This window comes from Gopherus evgoodei, chromosome 9 (assembly GCF_007399415.2).
Source record: "Gopherus evgoodei ecotype Sinaloan lineage chromosome 9, rGopEvg1_v1.p, whole genome shotgun sequence".
NCBI lineage: Eukaryota > Metazoa > Chordata > Testudines > Testudinidae > Gopherus > Gopherus evgoodei.
Window position 1 is genome coordinate 23,757,694 of NC_044330.1, and position 20,050 is coordinate 23,777,743.

The 20,050-nt window shown below is 37.4% G+C and overlaps 1 protein-coding gene across 7 annotated transcripts in view; it reads right to left on the minus strand.

The window, feature by feature from the left end:
* Positions 1-1,331: 1,331 nt before the first annotated feature.
* Positions 1,332-20,050, minus strand: part of MLF1 (myeloid leukemia factor 1) — a 29,018-nt gene continuing 10,299 nt past the window's right edge. For 6 of the 7 annotated variants that reach the window (XM_030574481.1, XM_030574483.1, XM_030574478.1 and 3 more), the window contains 7 exons: positions 15,356-15,518; positions 11,316-11,360; positions 7,522-7,608; positions 6,680-6,808; positions 5,363-5,522; positions 4,864-4,996; positions 1,332-3,582 (listed from right to left, as the gene is read on the minus strand). In XM_030574481.1, coding sequence (XP_030430341.1) covers positions 3,471-3,582; positions 4,864-4,996; positions 5,363-5,522; positions 6,680-6,808; positions 7,522-7,608; positions 11,316-11,360; positions 15,356-15,518 — 829 coding nt within the window. In that variant the 3' untranslated portion in view covers positions 1,332-3,470. The remainder of the gene's footprint in view (positions 3,583-4,863; positions 4,997-5,362; positions 5,523-6,679; positions 6,809-7,521; positions 7,609-11,315; positions 11,361-15,355; positions 15,519-20,050) is intronic. The other variant, XM_030574480.1, reaches the window with a different exon arrangement.

Sequence of the window (20,050 nt, forward strand, 5' to 3'; positions counted from 1 at the left end):
TAGTGGAGGCAAACTGGATTTAGGTGTGGGCTTCAATTTATCTTCTGAGGCTTTGAAACTTTGAGATGACATCCTCAAACAGCTTTCACACTGAGTGAAAACATGACCTATGGCACAAGAACTAGTAGAAGCTTGTTAGAATATGTAATTTTATTCTAGAACCTTTCTGCACATGACAATGTCAACTGAATTAGAGTTTCTGACACTTTCAGTGTTTGTCCCCTAAGAACATTTAAAAAATGAAAAATAGTACAGGGAATCACCCTCAGGAAAATTTGTGGAAGAGTTGGCACTTTTACTGGTATATTTTAAATACAAAGGTATCTGCTAGTTTTCTTTTTTTTAAAGAGTCCTCATGAAAGTTGCTAAATTGAACTGTATTGTGCTCTACATGTTACTGCAATGTTACTGACCTATGAGCAAGGGGTCCCAGCAACAAGGAAGGAATAGGTTGGAAAAGAGGAGGGCTGATAGCAGCCCTCCCAAAAGATGGAGACTTTAGGAAACAATGTCCTGCAATGTACAGTTCATTGCCAGATATTTCCCAAATGAACTAATGACGTTTCAGTCTAATTAAAACCACACTCCTCATATCTCATCTTTATTTCTGCATGGCTAGGACAAGGCAGTAATTCAATGTGCATGTTTATGCAATCCCTGGCCTCTGCTGAGTACTGCATTTGGCACTAATGCAATTGTGGTTGGGGAATTGTATAAATAAGGGGATTGTTGATATGAGAATATGGAGCCTGCCTTTCACATAGAGGCTACAAATTCAAGGTCAGTAATGCCCAAATGTTACAACTATTTGAAAACTGTTCAGTGGTTCCTGCAAAAAAAGAGTTAATGGTCTCTGTGGTAATGCATAAGCATCTATATTGTAAAAAAAGACTGGAAGAAGCCAGACAACCTGGTGAAGCCAGAAAGAAAAATACAAAACAGAACCCAGCCAGGTGAAAAACTAAGCTGAATACAAGAGATGTTTCATTTGCCTCTACTTAGGCAAAGAACTGTAACACTGGACAGCTTGAATCTGAATTTTCTGTGATGCCACGCATTAGTCAGTGATACTAAAGAGAAGTACTCTACCAAGTGAAAGAACCACCTGTCTGAAATCCATCTTAGTCATTGCACAGAGATATTAAGAACAGTTTTCCTATCTTATCCTTGTTGCATTTTTTTAGCTGCATGTTTTTCTTTTAACAGCCAGCACATTTACTTCCCTACAGAATATTGCTGTATGAAAAAGTATTATAACAGCCCAACCCAACACAATGCACACTGTGGTACACGCTAAGCAGAAAACCAAAAGGTTAAAGAATAAACAACTCTTCATTAACCAAAGTATTATATTTTTATACCTTTAGAAACAACTTTTCCTGCATTAACTTTTAGATTATTAACATTACATCCAATTCAACAAATGTGTATTAGTCCTCCACTGCTTCTTTACAATCATAGTATCTGCTATTTAATAAAGAATGAAGTACTTTATGTGTCACTAATATTTCCTATTCAAGTACACATAAAAGATGTAAAGAGAAAAGATTAAGTATAGTCAAATAATATGAAAGGCTGTAAGATGTAGATTTTTTTTTTATGAAGATACAGGATTTCCTAAACAGAAGATTTCTTTCTGATTTGATTTTAGACAATAGAATTGTAATACAATATTAAGTGTTCGGTTACATTGCTTGTTATTAGAGAATCTAGGTGACAAAACTGAAACATACATTAAGGGCCTAATCTTGCTCTAAATGAACTGAATGGCAAGATCCCCATTAACTTCAATTAAAGTGGGATCAGGCCTCAAATTTGTACACTGGTTAGTATCTAAGGACAGTACATTTTCAGATTAAGATTTATTATCTGTAAATAAGTCTGACTCTGACTGTATGAACTACAAATGGGTCTTAGTAACATTAAACCATAGGCACTGGCTTTTACTATAATATTTGAAGAAAACCCATTGCATTAAGCAAGCAGAGAGAAAACAGTCTTCCATTCCAGAAATACACATAACATGCCCTGTTAAGTGTAAAAATGATAATATTAAATAATTTAGGGATCTGCAGGGGAAAAAAATCAATATGATTTCAGAGTAAAAACATGTTTTAAAGACATCTCGAAGGTTGATATGATTAAAAAAGTGTACATCTTGGCCATGAGAAGTCAAATGCTGTAACTTAAAAATAACAGATTCATTGTTCATGCTGATATTTATATATCATCTACAATTCCTTCCAAGTAACAAAATGATGCATGAATTTTGACACAGATAACATACATTAAGAGGTTTACTTTTCCCAATAAGTCATTCAGTTTGTTTTCGCCTAATAACTTTAAGCCAAGGAAACTTTTAAAAAAGAAAGAAAACAAAAAGTACAAACAAGGAAGAACTTTGAAATAGTAAAATTTTCAAGGGAGGTCAACAATTTTTAGGTTTACCAGATCCTGGATTCCTTAAAAATCAGGACATAAAATGATATAACACAGCCACAAACTTAGCTGATAGAAGAAGGAGGACTGCAAGTAGCATTTCCTGCACACATGCTTTTAAAACTATCATTTACAGAGGGAATGGTGTAATTATTTAGCATTTAGTTCATATACTTCTGTCTGCTGAACCAAATTTGATTCCCATACCAATCTGGTTATGAATGCCAACATTCATATCTATTGTTCATACAAGGGAACTACAGTATATTGCCACAGAAAATAGAAAACCCATCATGCTACTTAACTCTAGCCCTAGTATAGAGAATCTGCAATGGTGAAAAATAATGGGTTACCTTCAATGGAAACACACAAAGGATGTAGAACCACTTAAGAGATACAATATAAAGCCACTGAAATCAATAAACAACATACAGAAAATCAAGTATGCAAAAGTGATAAATAAGAATGTTGATAAACTTAAATTTTACTTAAAAACAAGTTACTTTACTTATTTTTAGACTCCGTTAACATTCTGAAATCAGGGAAATTAAAATGAATCTGGCGATTATTCAATAGCTAATGAATAGTTTTATAGTATAATTTTAAATCTAATTTCACCAAAACCACACTGGTATTGCTTCAGCCACAAAAAAATAATTTTACAAAAAGTGAATTTAGTTCCTGTGTAAAGTTGTATAGCATGGGTAAAAGATTTAGTTTTACCACCAAGCCTGCTGAAAAGTTTGAGAGATTAGCATAACTGTAGGAAAAAAGCCTTGGAAGGCAAAATATTATAGCTTACAGTATATAGAAAAGTGATAACCCAATAAAGTGCTTTTCAGTGGTAAATATTTTCTTTTACTGCTCAGACCCAGATGTAATAGCCAAAAGCTGGTGTCTTCAAGAACATTCAGTGGTCGAATGACTAGACGAGCAGGGCACACTAACACTTAAAAACCAGGGATTGGTCTATGATCTAGCACCATTATCTTCTCTGAAAAAGATCCCATCCAAATCATTATACAAGCCATTTATCTTTTGCTGGTTTTGATTGGGACGTGCGATCCTTTCACATTGAGGTTCTCCACAGAAACTTCAGGTCTTCTGGATCCTGCAATCAATGGTTTTGGGTGGGGTTTCTCCCTGAAACAAAACACAATCAAAACCATTGTAGAATGCTTGATGAACAATATGATGCATTGGCCAAGTATTTTTTTCCATTTACAAAACACACAGTGAATAATCTAGTTATTTTTATGCAAGCCTTTATGATATGTATTTAAGCTGTTTTACAACTTAGAAACATCCTCTGCTGGTAAAACTACTAGCATGTTTCAGTGGATGAGACGCTTTAGCAGCCTAGGCTTTTTGTTGAGTTTATTGTGTATCTATGTATTGATAAGAGACAGCTGCAAATTGGTATGTTGGCAGAACTCACTGAAGTGAATGGAAACTGTGTCTGATTAAAAACTGAGCAGTAATCCAGAGTTGGATTTGTCACTCAGTTTACATGAGCACAACTTCCCCATGGAATACTGCAGGAGGGGCTAATGCAGCCTCTGCATTGTGGCAGTGTTTCCCCTCTAGGACTGTGCACAAGTGACACATGGAAAGCACTCTGCATGGTTTGGGAGAAGGTGAAACAAGGACTAGTGCTTCTTACCACAGTATTCCCTACTCACTCCAGAAATTAGTTTGAGCCAGCATTAGCTCTTGCTGCATATATCCTCCATGGTTGATACTAAGCAGCTGACAAGAGCAGCATACCTCTTACTGGAGTTATGCTGATAAAAAAAAGACCAAAAGAGAAGCATGGGGAAAACAATCTACGCTGAACAGATAACTACTGCCTTCATAGATATGGGGCATGCTCTTTCCCACAGATTCCCTGGTCTCTGGGGTTGGATGGCCTTGTCTCCTCCTGAACCTATGCATCTCACCCCAGGGGATACTGCCAGGAGAGGAATACAGCAATTTTCTGACCTTCTCCTGCTCTTTTCCTCAAGGGATGGACCAATCCACTTCTGACTGAACAGTGGAGGATTCAGCCTTAACACAGTGAACCCAATTTGCATGTGATCAATTTTACCATTATTCTCTATCTCTGTTTGAGATAAAAACATACTTGTCTAAAAAAATAAAATTGTAAAAAATTTACAAGTCGAATTATAACCAAATAGGTTAAACGGCCAAAACTTCTGAAAGCCACACCTAGTATTTCCTCAAATTTTAGTTATATCAAAATACTACTCTGAATTACACTTCAGCTACATAATCTGTGAAGCAGAGAGTAAGTATATTTCTTCTTCTCAAGGTTCCTAACAGAAAGTTCTTATTAATGAAATACAAGCATACACTCATTTTCTTCTAAGAAAAAGGAAAGACTATCAGCATAATTAGAGCCATTACAGAAACCGTTTCTACCTCCTTGATGCATCTTCCTTGCTTATATGATGGTTACTTCTGTGTTTTGGAGCTTCTAAATTGCATCTAGCTCCAGATGTTCCAAACTTCATAATCTCCTTCTGCCATTCCTCATCAAATACGTGGGCCTCAGCTGCAGAAAGTTAAAAACATTTTTGTTTTAAACTTGATGAAAACCTAGGAGAGAGTATTTAACTACAATTGCTACATAACTAGTCAAAGCAATTGCATTAAAACACAAAGTTTTTTCACTGGAATTTTATATGGTTTAATATATTACTGTTCATTCAAAACCATAAAACATTATCACTCAGATTACCCTCAAGTATGACCACCCCCTCCCCCAACACCTCCCCCACAGAATAGCATTTTCAAAAGTGACTGATGATTTGGGATTCCTCAATTTTTAGGTGTCCAACTTGACACCTACTGAAGGGGCCAGATCAACAAATCAGCACTTCCTAAAAAAAAAATCAGAGGTGTGTGCTGGAAGACTTACATTCATCCAGGTTGATAAATTCTTGATTCAGTTCTCGATCACCAGTTTTGTTGTTCTTTGATTTTTTAATGACATGGGCACGATCATGAATGTGATGACCAATAGCCATTTTTTCCAGCCCACTTTCAGAATCTTTAAGTGCTTTTCTAGTCTCTTTGATCTGCTCAAAGAAGAGAAATTATATTGCAATTGCTCCTTCAACTGAAAAAGTGGATTATGCAAATTAGTTCTCAGAGTTTTATTTTCAACTCAAAATAAATTTGTTTTAAAATGAAATTTATGGAAAAAACAGATGCTTCCTACTGAATCTATTTTAATTCCACCGGCTGAAAGACTGATAGCTCAAACAATACTCATCCCACTGTTGGCAGACAGGAAAGATAATATTACCACCCAGCAGTTTTTAAGAAGAGAATATGCATGCAGATTATTAATTGTTTCAAAATCTGTAAGAGCCCAGGCTAAATATAACCCCTGCAGAGAGCCTTAAACATTCTCCTTGACAACAGAACAGATAAGTATGTGTTGGTATTCTCTACATGAAAGGGCAACTAATAACGAGGCTGTCATGTTGACTTGTCTGAAACTCTTGGCCACTGCTTATCACTGTGTTCATAGGTATATTATTAGAGCCTTTCTGATAACCAAGTGCTGGCTTGAGCTCTGATATGATTGGCTGTGGGATACTTTCAGCAGCATCCTACTGCTTACATATAATCTTTCATGAACCTTGTTTGAGGGTTCAAATTTAAATTTGAATTTCTTAGCAGAATTAGATACACAACAGCTGCAACGAAGCTAATGAGAGGGCATCTTCATCTGAAGCATTATGTAAGCATTTAAGAGTCAAGTACTTAGGCTCAACAGATAATTCGAAGTACCTATTTTGCACTATTATGGGTACATAAAGTGATTTGAAGTAAAGTCATGTATAAATGCAGAGACTTAGTATCTTACGATTGCAAATATTTAGGTGTAAATATTCCCCAATAGGCAAAAGGAATATGACATTATACACTGGTTCAAAAAACAGCAAATGCAGAACTGGTAGCTGTATTACTAACCTATTCAGCTTTTGAGAAAATGGGTATACAAGTAGCTTTAGTAGGGGATAGCACAGGATATAATGCCTTAAAGAGTATTTTCAAACAGTATCTCTCTAAGATATACACTCTATTACACCATTGCTATATCTTTCTAAATTACAGAAATGATTCACCCCAGTAAGCATTTTAAAGGAGACTGAACTTGAGTCTGCATTAATATACAGTCTGACAATTTAATAACACTCTTCAGCCATGTCTCAAGAATACTTACGCCTCCTGGAGCTGTGCGGGTCTGAGCTGAAGCTTGAAAAACCTTTGGTGGTTCATCACCTATCTTGGAATATGTCATCACAGAAGAAGAACTGAATGAGTGTGCATCTGGATTGAGTGAGAGATGGTCCTGAAATTGATACACTTCAAATTAATACAAATATTAAAGCGGGCATATAACCTAAGAAGAAAGAACAGTATCCCACATTAGACACCTTCTCCATTTCAATATTACTTTTGAGTAATTACATCAGGAAAAAATAGGGGGGAAAGCCTGAGTTTGCAGTATCCTCTGTATTTGCCAGTGAATCTTGCTTTAAGCCCTGATCATGCAGTCTGTCCACACAGAGGGACCCCTCTGCCCACATACAGCCCTATTGACTTCAATGGGATGTGCTTTTGTGGAGTTTATTGCAGGATTGGTACTTCAGAAGGGAAGGAACTGTCTTTATGTGTGTGTCATATACAGAACAAAGTACACAGTCTGCACTTAAATAATAAAATAGTCATGTAATGTATTTGGGAGGATAAAAGGTATAAAAATGTTCGAGTGTTCTACTGTCTTCAGTACTGATAACAAAAATGTTTTACCAGAGCACCTTAATAAATTAGACACATTTGACCACATTCTTTTCAAGTACCTAGACATAACTGGTGTACAACTGATCGTATTAAGAATTAAAATTCCAATACTTTCTGGGCAAAAACCAGAACATTTTCTCTCTGCACCCCATAGATATCGTAATATGGCTTTTTATAGGACTTCCTGAATAACTGTTTTAAACACTATTATTCTGGTCAATAAATAATACTTTTCAGACTGACTTTTTGAAATGTACTTACAAAATTTCTTTGCAGTTCTAGCATACTGTTTCTCATGTTTGATATAGTTCTGTCAATTGCAAAGAAAGGATCTCTGAAATCTGAATTCTGTTGGAGGAGAGAAATTATTAGCTACAGGAAAACACAAACAAAACAATGAAAATAAACTGTGAATTTTAAGGCTGTTCTTTGACAAGACAATCACATGCATGTTTCCAAAGATGCAACCAAATAAACTTCTCACAAGCTTTGTAGAGCCTACGAGTAATTCACAAATACAAATGAGCTGAAAACAACTCCCTTTTTTAAAAATTAAAAGCCAAAAAGCACAGGTGGGAAACTTGGGATTGTGGAGGTGAAAACAGAAAAGGAAAGATCATAGTTTTTTAGAAATTATATGGAATGTCAAAACAAGCACACATTTAGGATGGCATTGACAATTGTTTGGGGTCTCTGTCCCTTTAAACCTCTCTTTGGACTGACTAACCTGTCAATTATGGTGACATCCAGAAAACCAAACAAACTAGAACTGCAATATGTCCTTCCACCCTTAGAACACCAAGGTAGGCAGAGCATCTCTAATGTGCAAATCTCACTGGCTGCATTCATAAACATAAGGCAGTCAGCCAGAAAAGGACATGAACGAGGATCCAGGGCGGACTCCAAATGTAATCAGTGAAATTTTCAGACATTGTTAGCAATTGTTCAACAAATGTCTCATTAGGTAGTGCTATGACCTCCATAGAGCAGGGCTGGACAAACTACGGCCCGTGGGCCAAATCCGGCCCACGAGCTCCCACTGAGGGTCTGAGGCTTGCCTCACTCCAGCCACAGAGCAGGATTTGGGGCTGCTCCACGCAGCTCCCGGAAGCTGCGGCATGGCCCCCTCCGGCTCCTACATGCTCCAATGGCCCACTCTGGTACTGCAGGGGCAGTGTGCAGAGTAACCTGACTGTGTCTCTGTGTAGAAGGGACATATCGCTGCTTCCAGGAGCCATCTGAGGTAAGAAGGGGTCCAAGCCTGCATCCCTGAGCCTGTCTCCACACCCCAACTTGAGCCTACATGCCCCTCCTGCACCTTATCCCCTGCCCTAGCCCGGAGCACTCGTCCATCCCTCTGAACGCCTCGGTCCCAGCCCAGAGCACCCTCCTACATCCCAAACTCCTCATTCCCAGCCCCATTCCCAGAGCCCTCCCCCCTCCCCCCATCCCCCCGCACCCAACCCCAGAGCTCCTCCGGCTCAGTTTGTCTACATCTTTCTGAGAGTGTGGTGCCCAGAACTTCAGCTGAGGCCTCACCAGTGCTTAGTAGAACAGGACAATTATCTCCCATGTCTTATTTATATCACTCTTGTTAGCACACCCCAGAATATTAGCCTTTTTCACAGCTGTGTCACATTAACTCGCATTCAATTTATGATCCACATTGATCCCTTTTGACTGCCATCTAGTCAGTTATTCCCCATTTTGTTGTTGTGCATTTGATTTTTCCCTTCCTAAAGTGTAATATTTTGAACTTGTCTTTTTTGAATTTCATCTTGTTTTCAGACCAATTCTCTAATTTGTCAATGTCATTTTGAATTCTAATCCTGTCCTCCACAGTGCTTGCAATCTCTTCCAGCTTGGCATCATCTGCAAATTTTATAACCACTCTCTCCACTTCATTATCCAAGTCATTAATGAAAGTATTAACTAGTACTGGACCAGGAAAGACCCCTACAGGGCTCCACTAGATACTTCCTCTCGGGAGGACAGCTAACCATGATAATTCTTTGGATATGGTCTTTCAATCAGTTGTGCGTCCACCCTGTGGTAATTTCCTCTAAACCACATTTCTTTAATGATATACCAGTATTTGTTACTCATGGCTAAACTTCATTAGGCAGAAAGAGGCGTGGAATGGTGTTCTGATCAGATAGATAAACAGAAACAGACATATCAAGAAACTCATTTGTTCGACAGACCTTTGAGTAACTCCAATTTTTATAATTCTCAGTCACAAGATCTACATTTACAGGTCAAATGCATTATATCTCCTTTGGATAAAGTAGACAGCAGACCTAAGAGAAACAGCAGGTATATGAGTGACTCCTTTCTGACTAGCATGCACCACATTGGGTTAACCTAATGAACTACTGGAGGCTTTAGTTGTTTCATAAATACTGCATGAGCAAGCATTTCTTCACCGTTTAAAAGTTAATTGCATAATTCACAACATATTTCAAGAAAGCACTATGGAAAAAGTGATTTTCCTGGTCATTCTGGAGTAGGGATGGGAAGGAGATCTTTGCACATCACTGACAAATGACTCAGAATTAAAATGCAAAACTATAAAGTGAGCAGCTAATTCCAGTGTGGCACAAAACTGCCTTGTAAGAAAACATGTCCATATCAAAAGGGACAGCCTGAAGGAGAAAAGCGAGCCTTTGAAATTGTGTAATTATTGTCAAGGGTCTGAAGAAAATCCAGTGACATAGGCTTGTTCAAGTTAAGTTAAATAAAGCATCTGTCTCTGTCCAGATAAGGAAGAAATTATAGGTTACTATACTGCTCCCAAAAATATACTTCAAAAACACACAATTATGCTGGCTGAGTAAGTTTAATTTAAGGATGTCCATTCCCTAAGCCAATTTAAACACTTTTGTATTTGGTAAATACACTGATGCCAAAATTCCATTTTTGAATTTGATTTGAAAATCATGACTGTTTCATTAAGAGTGAAACAGGCAGATCAGACTACTGCACATTTTGGAGTGAGAGATAACATTTCCTTTGACAAGAGAACTGTATTAATGTTTTTGGGTCCCCAAATTCTCTACTCTCTTCTTCCATCCAGAAAGTCTAATCATGGCCTAACTACCACCTTCACTCCCATACTCACATATACAGGAGATATTATTGCTTAGAAGGTTCTTGACAGCGTTATTTTCTTTTGTCATCAATGGAGAAGCTAATGACACTACTTCAGTCTACTTTTGTTTTGGAGAACCAGTATCATTGATATCATCAGCAGGAACATGGTATTGCTATGGAAACAACATTTCCTAATTAATTATTTAATTGCAGAGCAGCAAGGAGCTTGCGTATCATTTGAATGTCTTGTATCAGAATGATGGCTTCCAACCACACAAGCTAGTGTGCATGTTCCTGTCAAAGCTCTCAGTATTCTCATTTTCTTCTGCATTGCACTCTTCACCCATCCTGCAATAACACTTGAGACACTATGTCAGAGGCATTATCATTGTGGAAAACGTCTCCATTTATTAGAGTTGTTTTATGTTGCTTCTGAGTTGGCTACAAGGGCCAAAGAATGACAGTGATAAAGGGATGAGTTTTATCTGTGTAAAAAATGTAAAAGGATTTTTTCCAGCTAGCCGTGCCTTCCCCCCCGCCCCCCCCCCCCAAGCTATTGAGGACATTCCCCAACAAACTAAAAATGTTGGCACAATTCAAGTTCTGGTCCTTGAACTGATATTGCCCTGCTAGTAATACTGATCAAAGAAATTATCTTTTCCCCAAAAGTTTTGTAAATGAAACAAAAGTATATCAATTTTTAAAAGGACAAATCCAAAACTATTTAGAAAAAAAAAATTTCAGCAGCAGTATCAAACTTGATATCAATAGAATATTTACTCAACCTCAGCATTTTCTCTAGATAAAAACAAACATTCCTTTGTTATATCACTCAGCATTTCTAACAAGCAACTACAGTAGTTAGAAAGCACCATGTAGCTACGATTTATTCGTTTTAGTTAGAAAGACAATACATACATGTCAGCAAAAGTTACAAGGGCTGTTTCTCTCAGGATACTAACCATGCTACCAAAACTGCCAAAGGGCATGAGGGAGCAGCTCTCTGCCTGGAAGAAAAGTACCAGTTCCTTTTAGTTATTGTACCGATTATGCATCATGGTTAAGGGAAATCCAGTGCACTTTCACATATAGCAACTGAAATAATATGTTTTTGGTAAAATTAAAAAAAAAAAGTGTTATTTAAGGGGACCTCAGTGAGTTACAATATGTTAAAACAACATAACATGAAACAGTTTTCTGTAGACACAAGAGTACAATTATTTCAAAATAAAAGCAGATGATTGCACTCACACTGAATAAATCATATTTACACAAATGTAATAAAAGTACTTAAATAATAAGAAATGTGTACCACAGCAACGTTTATACTAGAGGTAATTAAAACATAAGGTTTATTTCAAATGTCCCCTGCTTCCCCAAACACTCAATTCTGCTTATGTAGCAGAGGCAGTCACAGAGGATAATTAAAACCAACAAGTTTGTTTCTACTGAAACAAACAAATTTACATAACTAAATTACAAAAGGCTGGCATAAATTTTAGGGCAAAAAAATTAAAATAAGTGATACAGCTGATCTACTCATAAGCTCTCATTTTATGTAATGCAAGAGATTAATGTAGACTTAAAAATGAAATATATACATATTCTCTAAAATATTCAGATCCCTCAGGATAAATCAAATCAACCCTACTATGTCAGCAGTTTCAAAGGTCATTGCAAAGAAGTTCTAAGTATATCTATCATCACATACAGAACTGTCTGAAGACTAATAAATCCACAGTGCATAAATATATTCTTGTACAGATGCATAAATAGATGCAGCTATGAACACTGTCAGATACAGTGTCTGTAAAACTGACTAGTTGGTCTTGAATATCCCTGTATGAGAGAGCAGTTGAAATGCTGGAAAACAAATTTAAAGTTTCCAGGAAATAAGGATGAGATGTTAAATTTACACACACACACACTAAAAAAATGTGTGTGGCTCATAAGAGTATAACACTTGCTAATAATGCAAGTTCAAAATGGAATACAACATCTGATTGCAGAATATTATACGCTGTATGGAGCCATATACATTGCAGCTAAGGCTGATGGCTAGTATTGGGAAAAAATGCACAAATGCACACAAGTAACTGTCATGACTTCCTTTCATATCTAAACAACAATTTAGTTTTTGATCATGGTCAATTAGAAATTAAATATCCTTTATTTTACAATAAAAATGTAAAACCATTTAATATTTGCCTAATAGTTTAAATCCATAAAAAAGCTCTTATTGCACTACGACTGGACATTCATAAAGGTGGCTTCCTCAGTAGCTGAGCAGGTTAAAAAATGGAAAAAGAAAATCAGCACCTGGGGGCTTTTTCTATAGCAATTTTGAATTTTTTGAACTTTTCTCAGTTAGTTCTACTTAATATCTGTCGTAACCAAAATCCAACTGTTTATTGAAAGAAACTAAAAATTCATAAACCTGACAAGTTACAGCTCGAATCAGACACACTGAAGACAACTTAAGAAATCAGAGTATTACTGCACATGTTAAAGCACTGTATTCTTCCACTCCCCTCCCCATCCAAAAACAAAAAGTTAAAACAAGCTTTGTGATCTGTTTAGAAAACAGTGTTCAAACAAACCTGGAAGAACAGTTAAAATCTTAAAACAACAAATGTGATTGCTCCCAGATTGTTGCAACATACATTTTTTTCCTTTTTAAAATGAAACTTAGGCACTATAATTTACTTAAACACAATAGGAATTATACTTTCATTAATGACCGGATAGTTTCCCAGCATGGACTCAGACAAAAAAGTTCTGAAGCTTTTAAATAAACTAATTCTTTTTAAAGTGTATAATTTAAATTTGTAATAAAGACACTGATATGTCCCTATACCTTGGCTGTTGTATAACACCGAGTATGACTGAACCATCCCTTGAGCAAAAATATCTACACCCAAAAATCCACAGTAGTTTCTAAATATTTATGCTTTGAAATGTTGAACTTTATGCTTTTGAAATGTTCCTCTATCAAATGCATTTCGATTTCATCTGAATTCTTCATTCTTGCATCTCTAACACTTATGGTTGGAGCAAACAAGCACACTGAACTACCATCAGGTCAGCTCTAAACTCTAAGTTTTCTGTGCAACTTGGCCACAAGTTTTAGAGCAGACACAAGGAATTTTTTAAAAGGATATTGAGGTGACTTTAGGCACCAGGACTAGGCAGATGTATTTTTCTTGGTGCTCTTTCAAAATACTTCAGTGTCCTCAAACACTAAGCTCCTCCCAGCCACAACTCATGTTCCTCTGTGCCTCACAATTGTTGAGATTAGACAGTGAGAAATCCCACTGTGTTTTGTTTTGGTTTGTTGTTTTTTTAAAATAAGGTCAAGCCCATATTTAAGCATTTGCTGAATTGAAGCCTGAGAGCCTACTCCTCCCATGGACTTTAATGGAAGCAGAATCAGACCCCAAGTGGGTCCAATTCTATCTATAGTTAAACTAACTTTCAGCTTATAAGCACAGGGGAAAGAATCTGCCAGTTACTCTTTTGACCTGCAGATGACAGTTTGAGCTCCAGCTATGTTTATTAAGCTCCAAATATGTAAGTTTGAATTACAGTGACTGATTTTGGCAAAGTTCCACAACCCCCTGTAGTTGTGTTATCCTTGAACTAAATGGCAGTAGTTCATATCTAATTTAAAACAAAGTCAAAATGCTTTGAACATAAAATATATTTGTCATATTATTTAAAAACATATATCCTTTCTAAACCAAGAAATCAGATTAGATTTAGCAACAGAAACATTGCCATAATTGTCACTGCACAACCAGTCAGTTGAAAGCGCACTTTATATAAAAGACAGACTGTTGCCAATTTTCTTCTCTTTTGCAGAGAATCTCCAGGATTATTAGATTTCATATCATTTACTTGATCTTCCTTAATTGTTACAGCCATATAACTGGTGACAAGACATATAAGGATCAGGCTGAATGCAGAATATGAAGCACCAATTCAAAGTAAAGAAATTGTATAACGCTTATATTATTCCAACAATTTAGATGACTTGGTTTCAAATGTGTCTTACACCCATGAAAGTGGAAATTCAAGGTTAATGACGAGCCATTACAATACTTAGGCGCAGATATAACTGAACGATTATGGAGAAAGCAAGACCCTTCACTATTCTAAAGCCAACATCATCTGAACACAATATGGTAAGTAAATTAAATGGAAAACCAAAAACCTAGGGCCCACAGCATTATAGGCCTTCTTCCACAGACTGAAGCCTCTCCACTTCAAAGAGCAGATGGTTTGTGGAGGCTTTGCAGGCCAGTAGCTTCAGACAGCTAAAGGACATTGATAGTGGCTAGCTATGAATCATCCAACTTTGTTGATTTAATCTGCCATACACGTTTAGGGGCAGATTTTCAACTGGAACAACATTTATGCACCCTCATACTGCTTCCAGTAATTAAATGCAAACATTCTTGACTACATTTGTGTGTATAATTATGTAGGCCCAAGAGAGGAGTTTGTAAATTAAAGGCATAACTTAGATACCCACTTTTAAAAATCTTTCCTTTAACATTATTAAATAAAGGAAATTCATATATAAAAATAAAGGGAAGTTTAGGGAAAACTCTTCCATTGGAAAATTTTATCCCCTGCTATTTAAATATTAGCCAGGCACAAGTGTTTTTTTCAATCACCAGTTCTAACATAAAACAGCTACAAATGAGTTAAGTAAAACTCTTATATAGTGCTTTTCATTCAGAGATCACAAAGCACTTTACAACAGGTAGGCAAGTACCATTATCCCCATTTTAGGCTAGGTAGAGAGATTAAGTAACTAGACCAACGTCACATAGGCCAGTCGTAAGGCCAGGAATATAACTTTGATCTCTTGTTCCCAGACCAGCATCCCATCCATTAGACTAGGTTAGAGTCTAAAATTGAAGTGTTATGCTAGACACTTGAAACAATTAATTACTGGTAAAGGAAAAAAATCCTTTGAGATTATGAAAGGACTTACTCTCTGATTTCCTCTTAAAGCAACCTGAGAATCATGGTGTCCTCTTTGACCTCGAGCTCTTTCGTCACCCTCTGTAATACTGAGAAATGGATCTCGTCCAAAAGGATCAGAAAAACTTCTCATCATTTGACGCATGTATTGATGCTGCGCAGCAAAAGGCTCCCTAGGGAGTGGGAGGAAGAAACAAAGAAAAAACTCATGACTATTCTTTTAGAAAGTTAACGTGACCAATTCCAAACGATGTAAAATGATTAGGAAATAGGCCAGGCCTGCTGAGCAATAACCAGAACTCCACTTAAAGCCACTAGACACATGGATCTCCAGACACCTCATCACCTTGATAGCAAAAACTGTTTTCAATGGACAGCTCCATTGTAATAAACCCCAGGGAGGCAGAGATTTCCGCTTATTCCCTCCATCCTGCTGTTCATTTCCCCATGTATTTCTCTCTTCTATTCCCCATAACTCTTTTGCCTCATCCTCCCATCATCAACCCCTCTGGCTCTCAACTCTCCATATTTCATTCTCTTCCTCATCATCTTTAGTGAGGTCTCACATGCTTCAAATCCATCTTCTTTTCAACCCAATCTCATACCTTTCCTGCCTGCCAGGCTTTAATACCATCAAATTTATATTTGTTGGCCACACTCCCCATTCCTTTCACCTGCTACATCTGGAATTCCCTCTCAGTTTTAAGAGCATCACCCTGCTCCACTTTTGTCTTCCAGTTGGTCCATACACTAACTAAAAGCCAGATCTCTAAAACTTGAATACTCCTATCTTCATATTAGGCTTAGTTCTTCATCTCTCCATTTGGTTGTTTCCATCCCTCCTACGTTTGTTTTTTTCCTCACCTTTGAGGCCCATATCATTCACTAAATCCATTCCTGGCTCATTCTCCCTTATTTTAAGCTCTCTGCCCACCTCTACTCGTCTCTCTTTCCCTCCCAATATGCCCTTTTATCCCCCTTTCCATCTTGGAAAGCATTTTCTCTCCTTCTCCTACCCCCACTTACCCCTCTAAATCTGATCTTGTTTTTTCCCATAAACTCTCAATCTGTGTCTCTACATTCCTGAAGAACAGTGAACTCTTTCTTTTATCCTCCTCCAGATCCAGTCCACCCCATTTACTACCTTCTCTGCTACACTGAAACCAACCTGAATAAGGTAGCTGCATCTCTCCTTTTAGCTTAATTCAAGGGATAATTCTTAATCCTTCCCCTCTTCAATAGCTTCTTGTCCTCTTTCCCCTCATCCTTTTCATGTGTGTCCATCAGGCTTCTGCTCACAGTCCCTCTTCTTGGCTCTAGAAAACCTTAATACCTCCCATGGTGCTAACCACCTCTATGTGAATGAGTCCCAAATCACCCTCCTAGTCTCACAGGCATGTTGTCTCCAACATCCAATCATCTCCTCATACTCACTAAAGGTTGATTTCTTTCCTTACCACTCTCCATTAAATACTACATCCCAGGCTTATAGCTATGTTGCCACCCTTGACTTTTCTCTTTCCTCCATATCTGTATCTCTCACTAGGCCCCATGGTGTACGCAAGTTTGTTTTTAAAACTGGTTACATAAGACTTGTCTTAAAAAATCTAGAGTTATATTTGTAATATTGGGTGAAGATGTTTATTAAAAAGCATGATTTTTAACCAAACAGTGTCTCTTTAAGCTATGCATGTACTTTACATCCATGTCAGTGCAGACAAACAATTCCATGTCTAGAAGTAGTTTTTTTATTAAGAGCAGTCCCTAACCCACCCCTAGTTTTAGCTTCAGTCCAAACATGATAAGCAACTATAAGGCATCAAAGTGTCTTGGCAGTTATTCACAGGATAAATGTCTTACTCGCAGTGTGAGAAATACAAGCACAAGCAAGTTTTCAGCTGTACAACCACTGTTCTCAAAACCATAAAGCATAGGAGTGTCACCACAATTTATAATTGCATACATACACTTCCATAAAGCCTCCTCCTACTCCACAGACTTTAAATATGTTTAGATATCAAAATACAAAATGCATATACCATTTCTTAAATAATTTAACACATAGTTTTTTCTATCTTCTCCTTCCCACACAAAGGACAGGTCTCATTCCCTATTAAGCACCAAATGAAATATGCTCAGTGTGCCATGCCCAAGAACATACAGGACTTATAGTAGTTTTCCAAGTACAGTTTGTCTAGAAAGTTGCATTACATTTCATCCCGTGGGGATATAACTTTCAGGAGAAAACATCTCATGAAAAATGCAGTAATTAAATGTGGTACAACAAAAGGCTTGTTTTTAAAAAACAAAACAAAAACTACTAATATTTGGCAACTGGTAAAGGTATTACCTCTATACGTATAAATGAAGCAAGTCAAAGAAACGTGAAAAAATTTGAGGTCTTACTTTTTGGCCATCTTGTGGGAAATGCTGAATGATTTTTTATTCTTAACATTTCTCCAATATTTCTGCAAGAGCATGTGCATAACACTAATGCATTCTAAGAATCTGAAATATTTCATACATAGCATTTAAAGCACTTTTCATCTAAGGATCTCAAAATGCTTTACAAAAGTGAGATTGTAAAACGTGGGCATAGGTATCGTCCAGGAGGCAGACACAAAGGAGATTACGTGTTTTGTCAAAGGCCACACAATGAGTCAGTGGCAGACCCACAAATAAAACAGATCTCCCAACTCCCAGTCCAGTAACTTATGCACAGGATCTTGTTTTGTGATGTGGCTAAAGGGGAGCTGCTGGTGCAATCCTAAGTATAGAGTATACAAAAATTTCCAGGTTTGCCAATAACCAACAAGACAGGTTTCAGAGTAGCAGCCATATTAGTCTATATCCACAAAAAGAACAGAAGTACTTGTGGCACCTTAGACACTAAACTCGTTTATTTGAGCACAAGCTTTCGTGGCTACATCCCACTTCATCAGATGCACAGAATGGAACATATAGTAAGAAGATATATATACATACAGAGAACATGAAAAAATGGAAGTTGCCATACCAACTCTAGAGGCTAATTAATTAAGATGAGCTATTATCAGCAGGAGGAAAAACACAAAAAAACTTTTGTAGTGATAATCAAGATGGCCCATTCCAGACAGTAGACAAGGTGTGAGGATACTTAACGTGGGGAAATAGATTCAATTTGTGTAATGACCCGTCCACTCCCAGTTTTTATTCAAGCCCAGGTTAATGGTATCTAGTTTGCAAATTAATTCTAGTTCAGCAATTTCTCACTGGAGTCTGTTTTTGAAGCTTTTTTGCTGCAAAACTGCCACCTTTAAGTCTACTACTGAATGACCAGAGAGGTTGAAGTGTTCTCCTACTGGTTTTTGAATGTTATGATTCCTGATGTCAGATTTATGTCCATTTATTTTTTTGCGTAGAGACTCTCTGGTTTGGCCAATGTACATGGCAGAGAGGGATTGCTGGCACGATGGCATAGATCACGTTGGTAGATGTGCAGGTGAACGAGCCCGATGGCGTGGCTGATGTGATTAGGTACTATGATGGTATCACCTGAATAGATATGTGGACAGAGTTGGCAACAGGCTTTGTTGCAAGGATAGGTTCCTAGGTTAGTGTCTTTGTTGTGTGGTTGCTTGTATTTGCTTCAGGTTGGGGGGGCTGTCTGTAAGAGAGGACTGATCTTTCTCCCAAGATCTGTGAGAGTGAGGGATCATCTTTCAGGATAGGTTGTAGATCTTTGATGATGTGCTGGAGAGGTTTTAGTTGGGGGCTGAAGGTGACAGCTAGTGGAGTTCTGTTACTTTCTTTGTTGGGCCTGTCCTGGAGTAGATGACTTCTAGGTATTCTTCTGGCTCTGTCAATCTGTTATTTTACTTCAAAAGGTGGGTATTGTCGTTTTAAGAATGGAAAGCTAATAACTCTGTGTTTTGGGGGACACGACATGTTCAGTTGACTACTGTTACATCTCTGAAGACCACAAATCAAATCATAATTACAAGGATAAGGAGTTAGCCAATCTTGTTCATGCTACACCTCCACCCCGATATAACGCTGCCCTTGGGAGCCAAAAAAATCTTACCGCGTTTTAGGTGAAACCACATTATATTGAACTTGCTTTGATCTGCTGAAGCACGCACCTCCCCCAATCCCCGCGCTGCTTTACTGCGTTATATCCAAATTTGTGTTGTATCGGGTTGTGTTATATTGGGATAGAGGCGTAGCTTTGGGTTTGGTTTGGTTTTTTAAATTTGACTCCACCCTATTGTTGGTCCTAGCAGAACATACAATATTTGCAGTGGTACAGTCTGGTCAGGCATTATCAGACAGTAAGAGATGGAGAAGCCCATTTAAGTTTGACAACCCATCATGGAGAGAGAAGATGCTAATTCTTTTTAAAATATTTATAACTCATCTGTTGCTCAAGTCTGAGTTTGCGGGTTTCGAGGGGGAGAAAGAGGAAGATGTAATGGCGAGGAAAGTTGACGAACGAGTTCCTGCATGTTTTGTACCCCTATGCTACAAAACTGACTTTCTCAAGAATTTTTTTTCCTTTTTAAAGCTCCACTACTAGATAAGGATCTTGCACATCAAGCTTCTGTTCTTCACATGATAAAAAAATGTTATAAGCCACTATAAGTACATTTATAATGGAAGCAATGGCAACTCTGAGAGCAAAGCAAATCTGTTGTTCCACTATTATGCAGTAATTATATTTGCATTA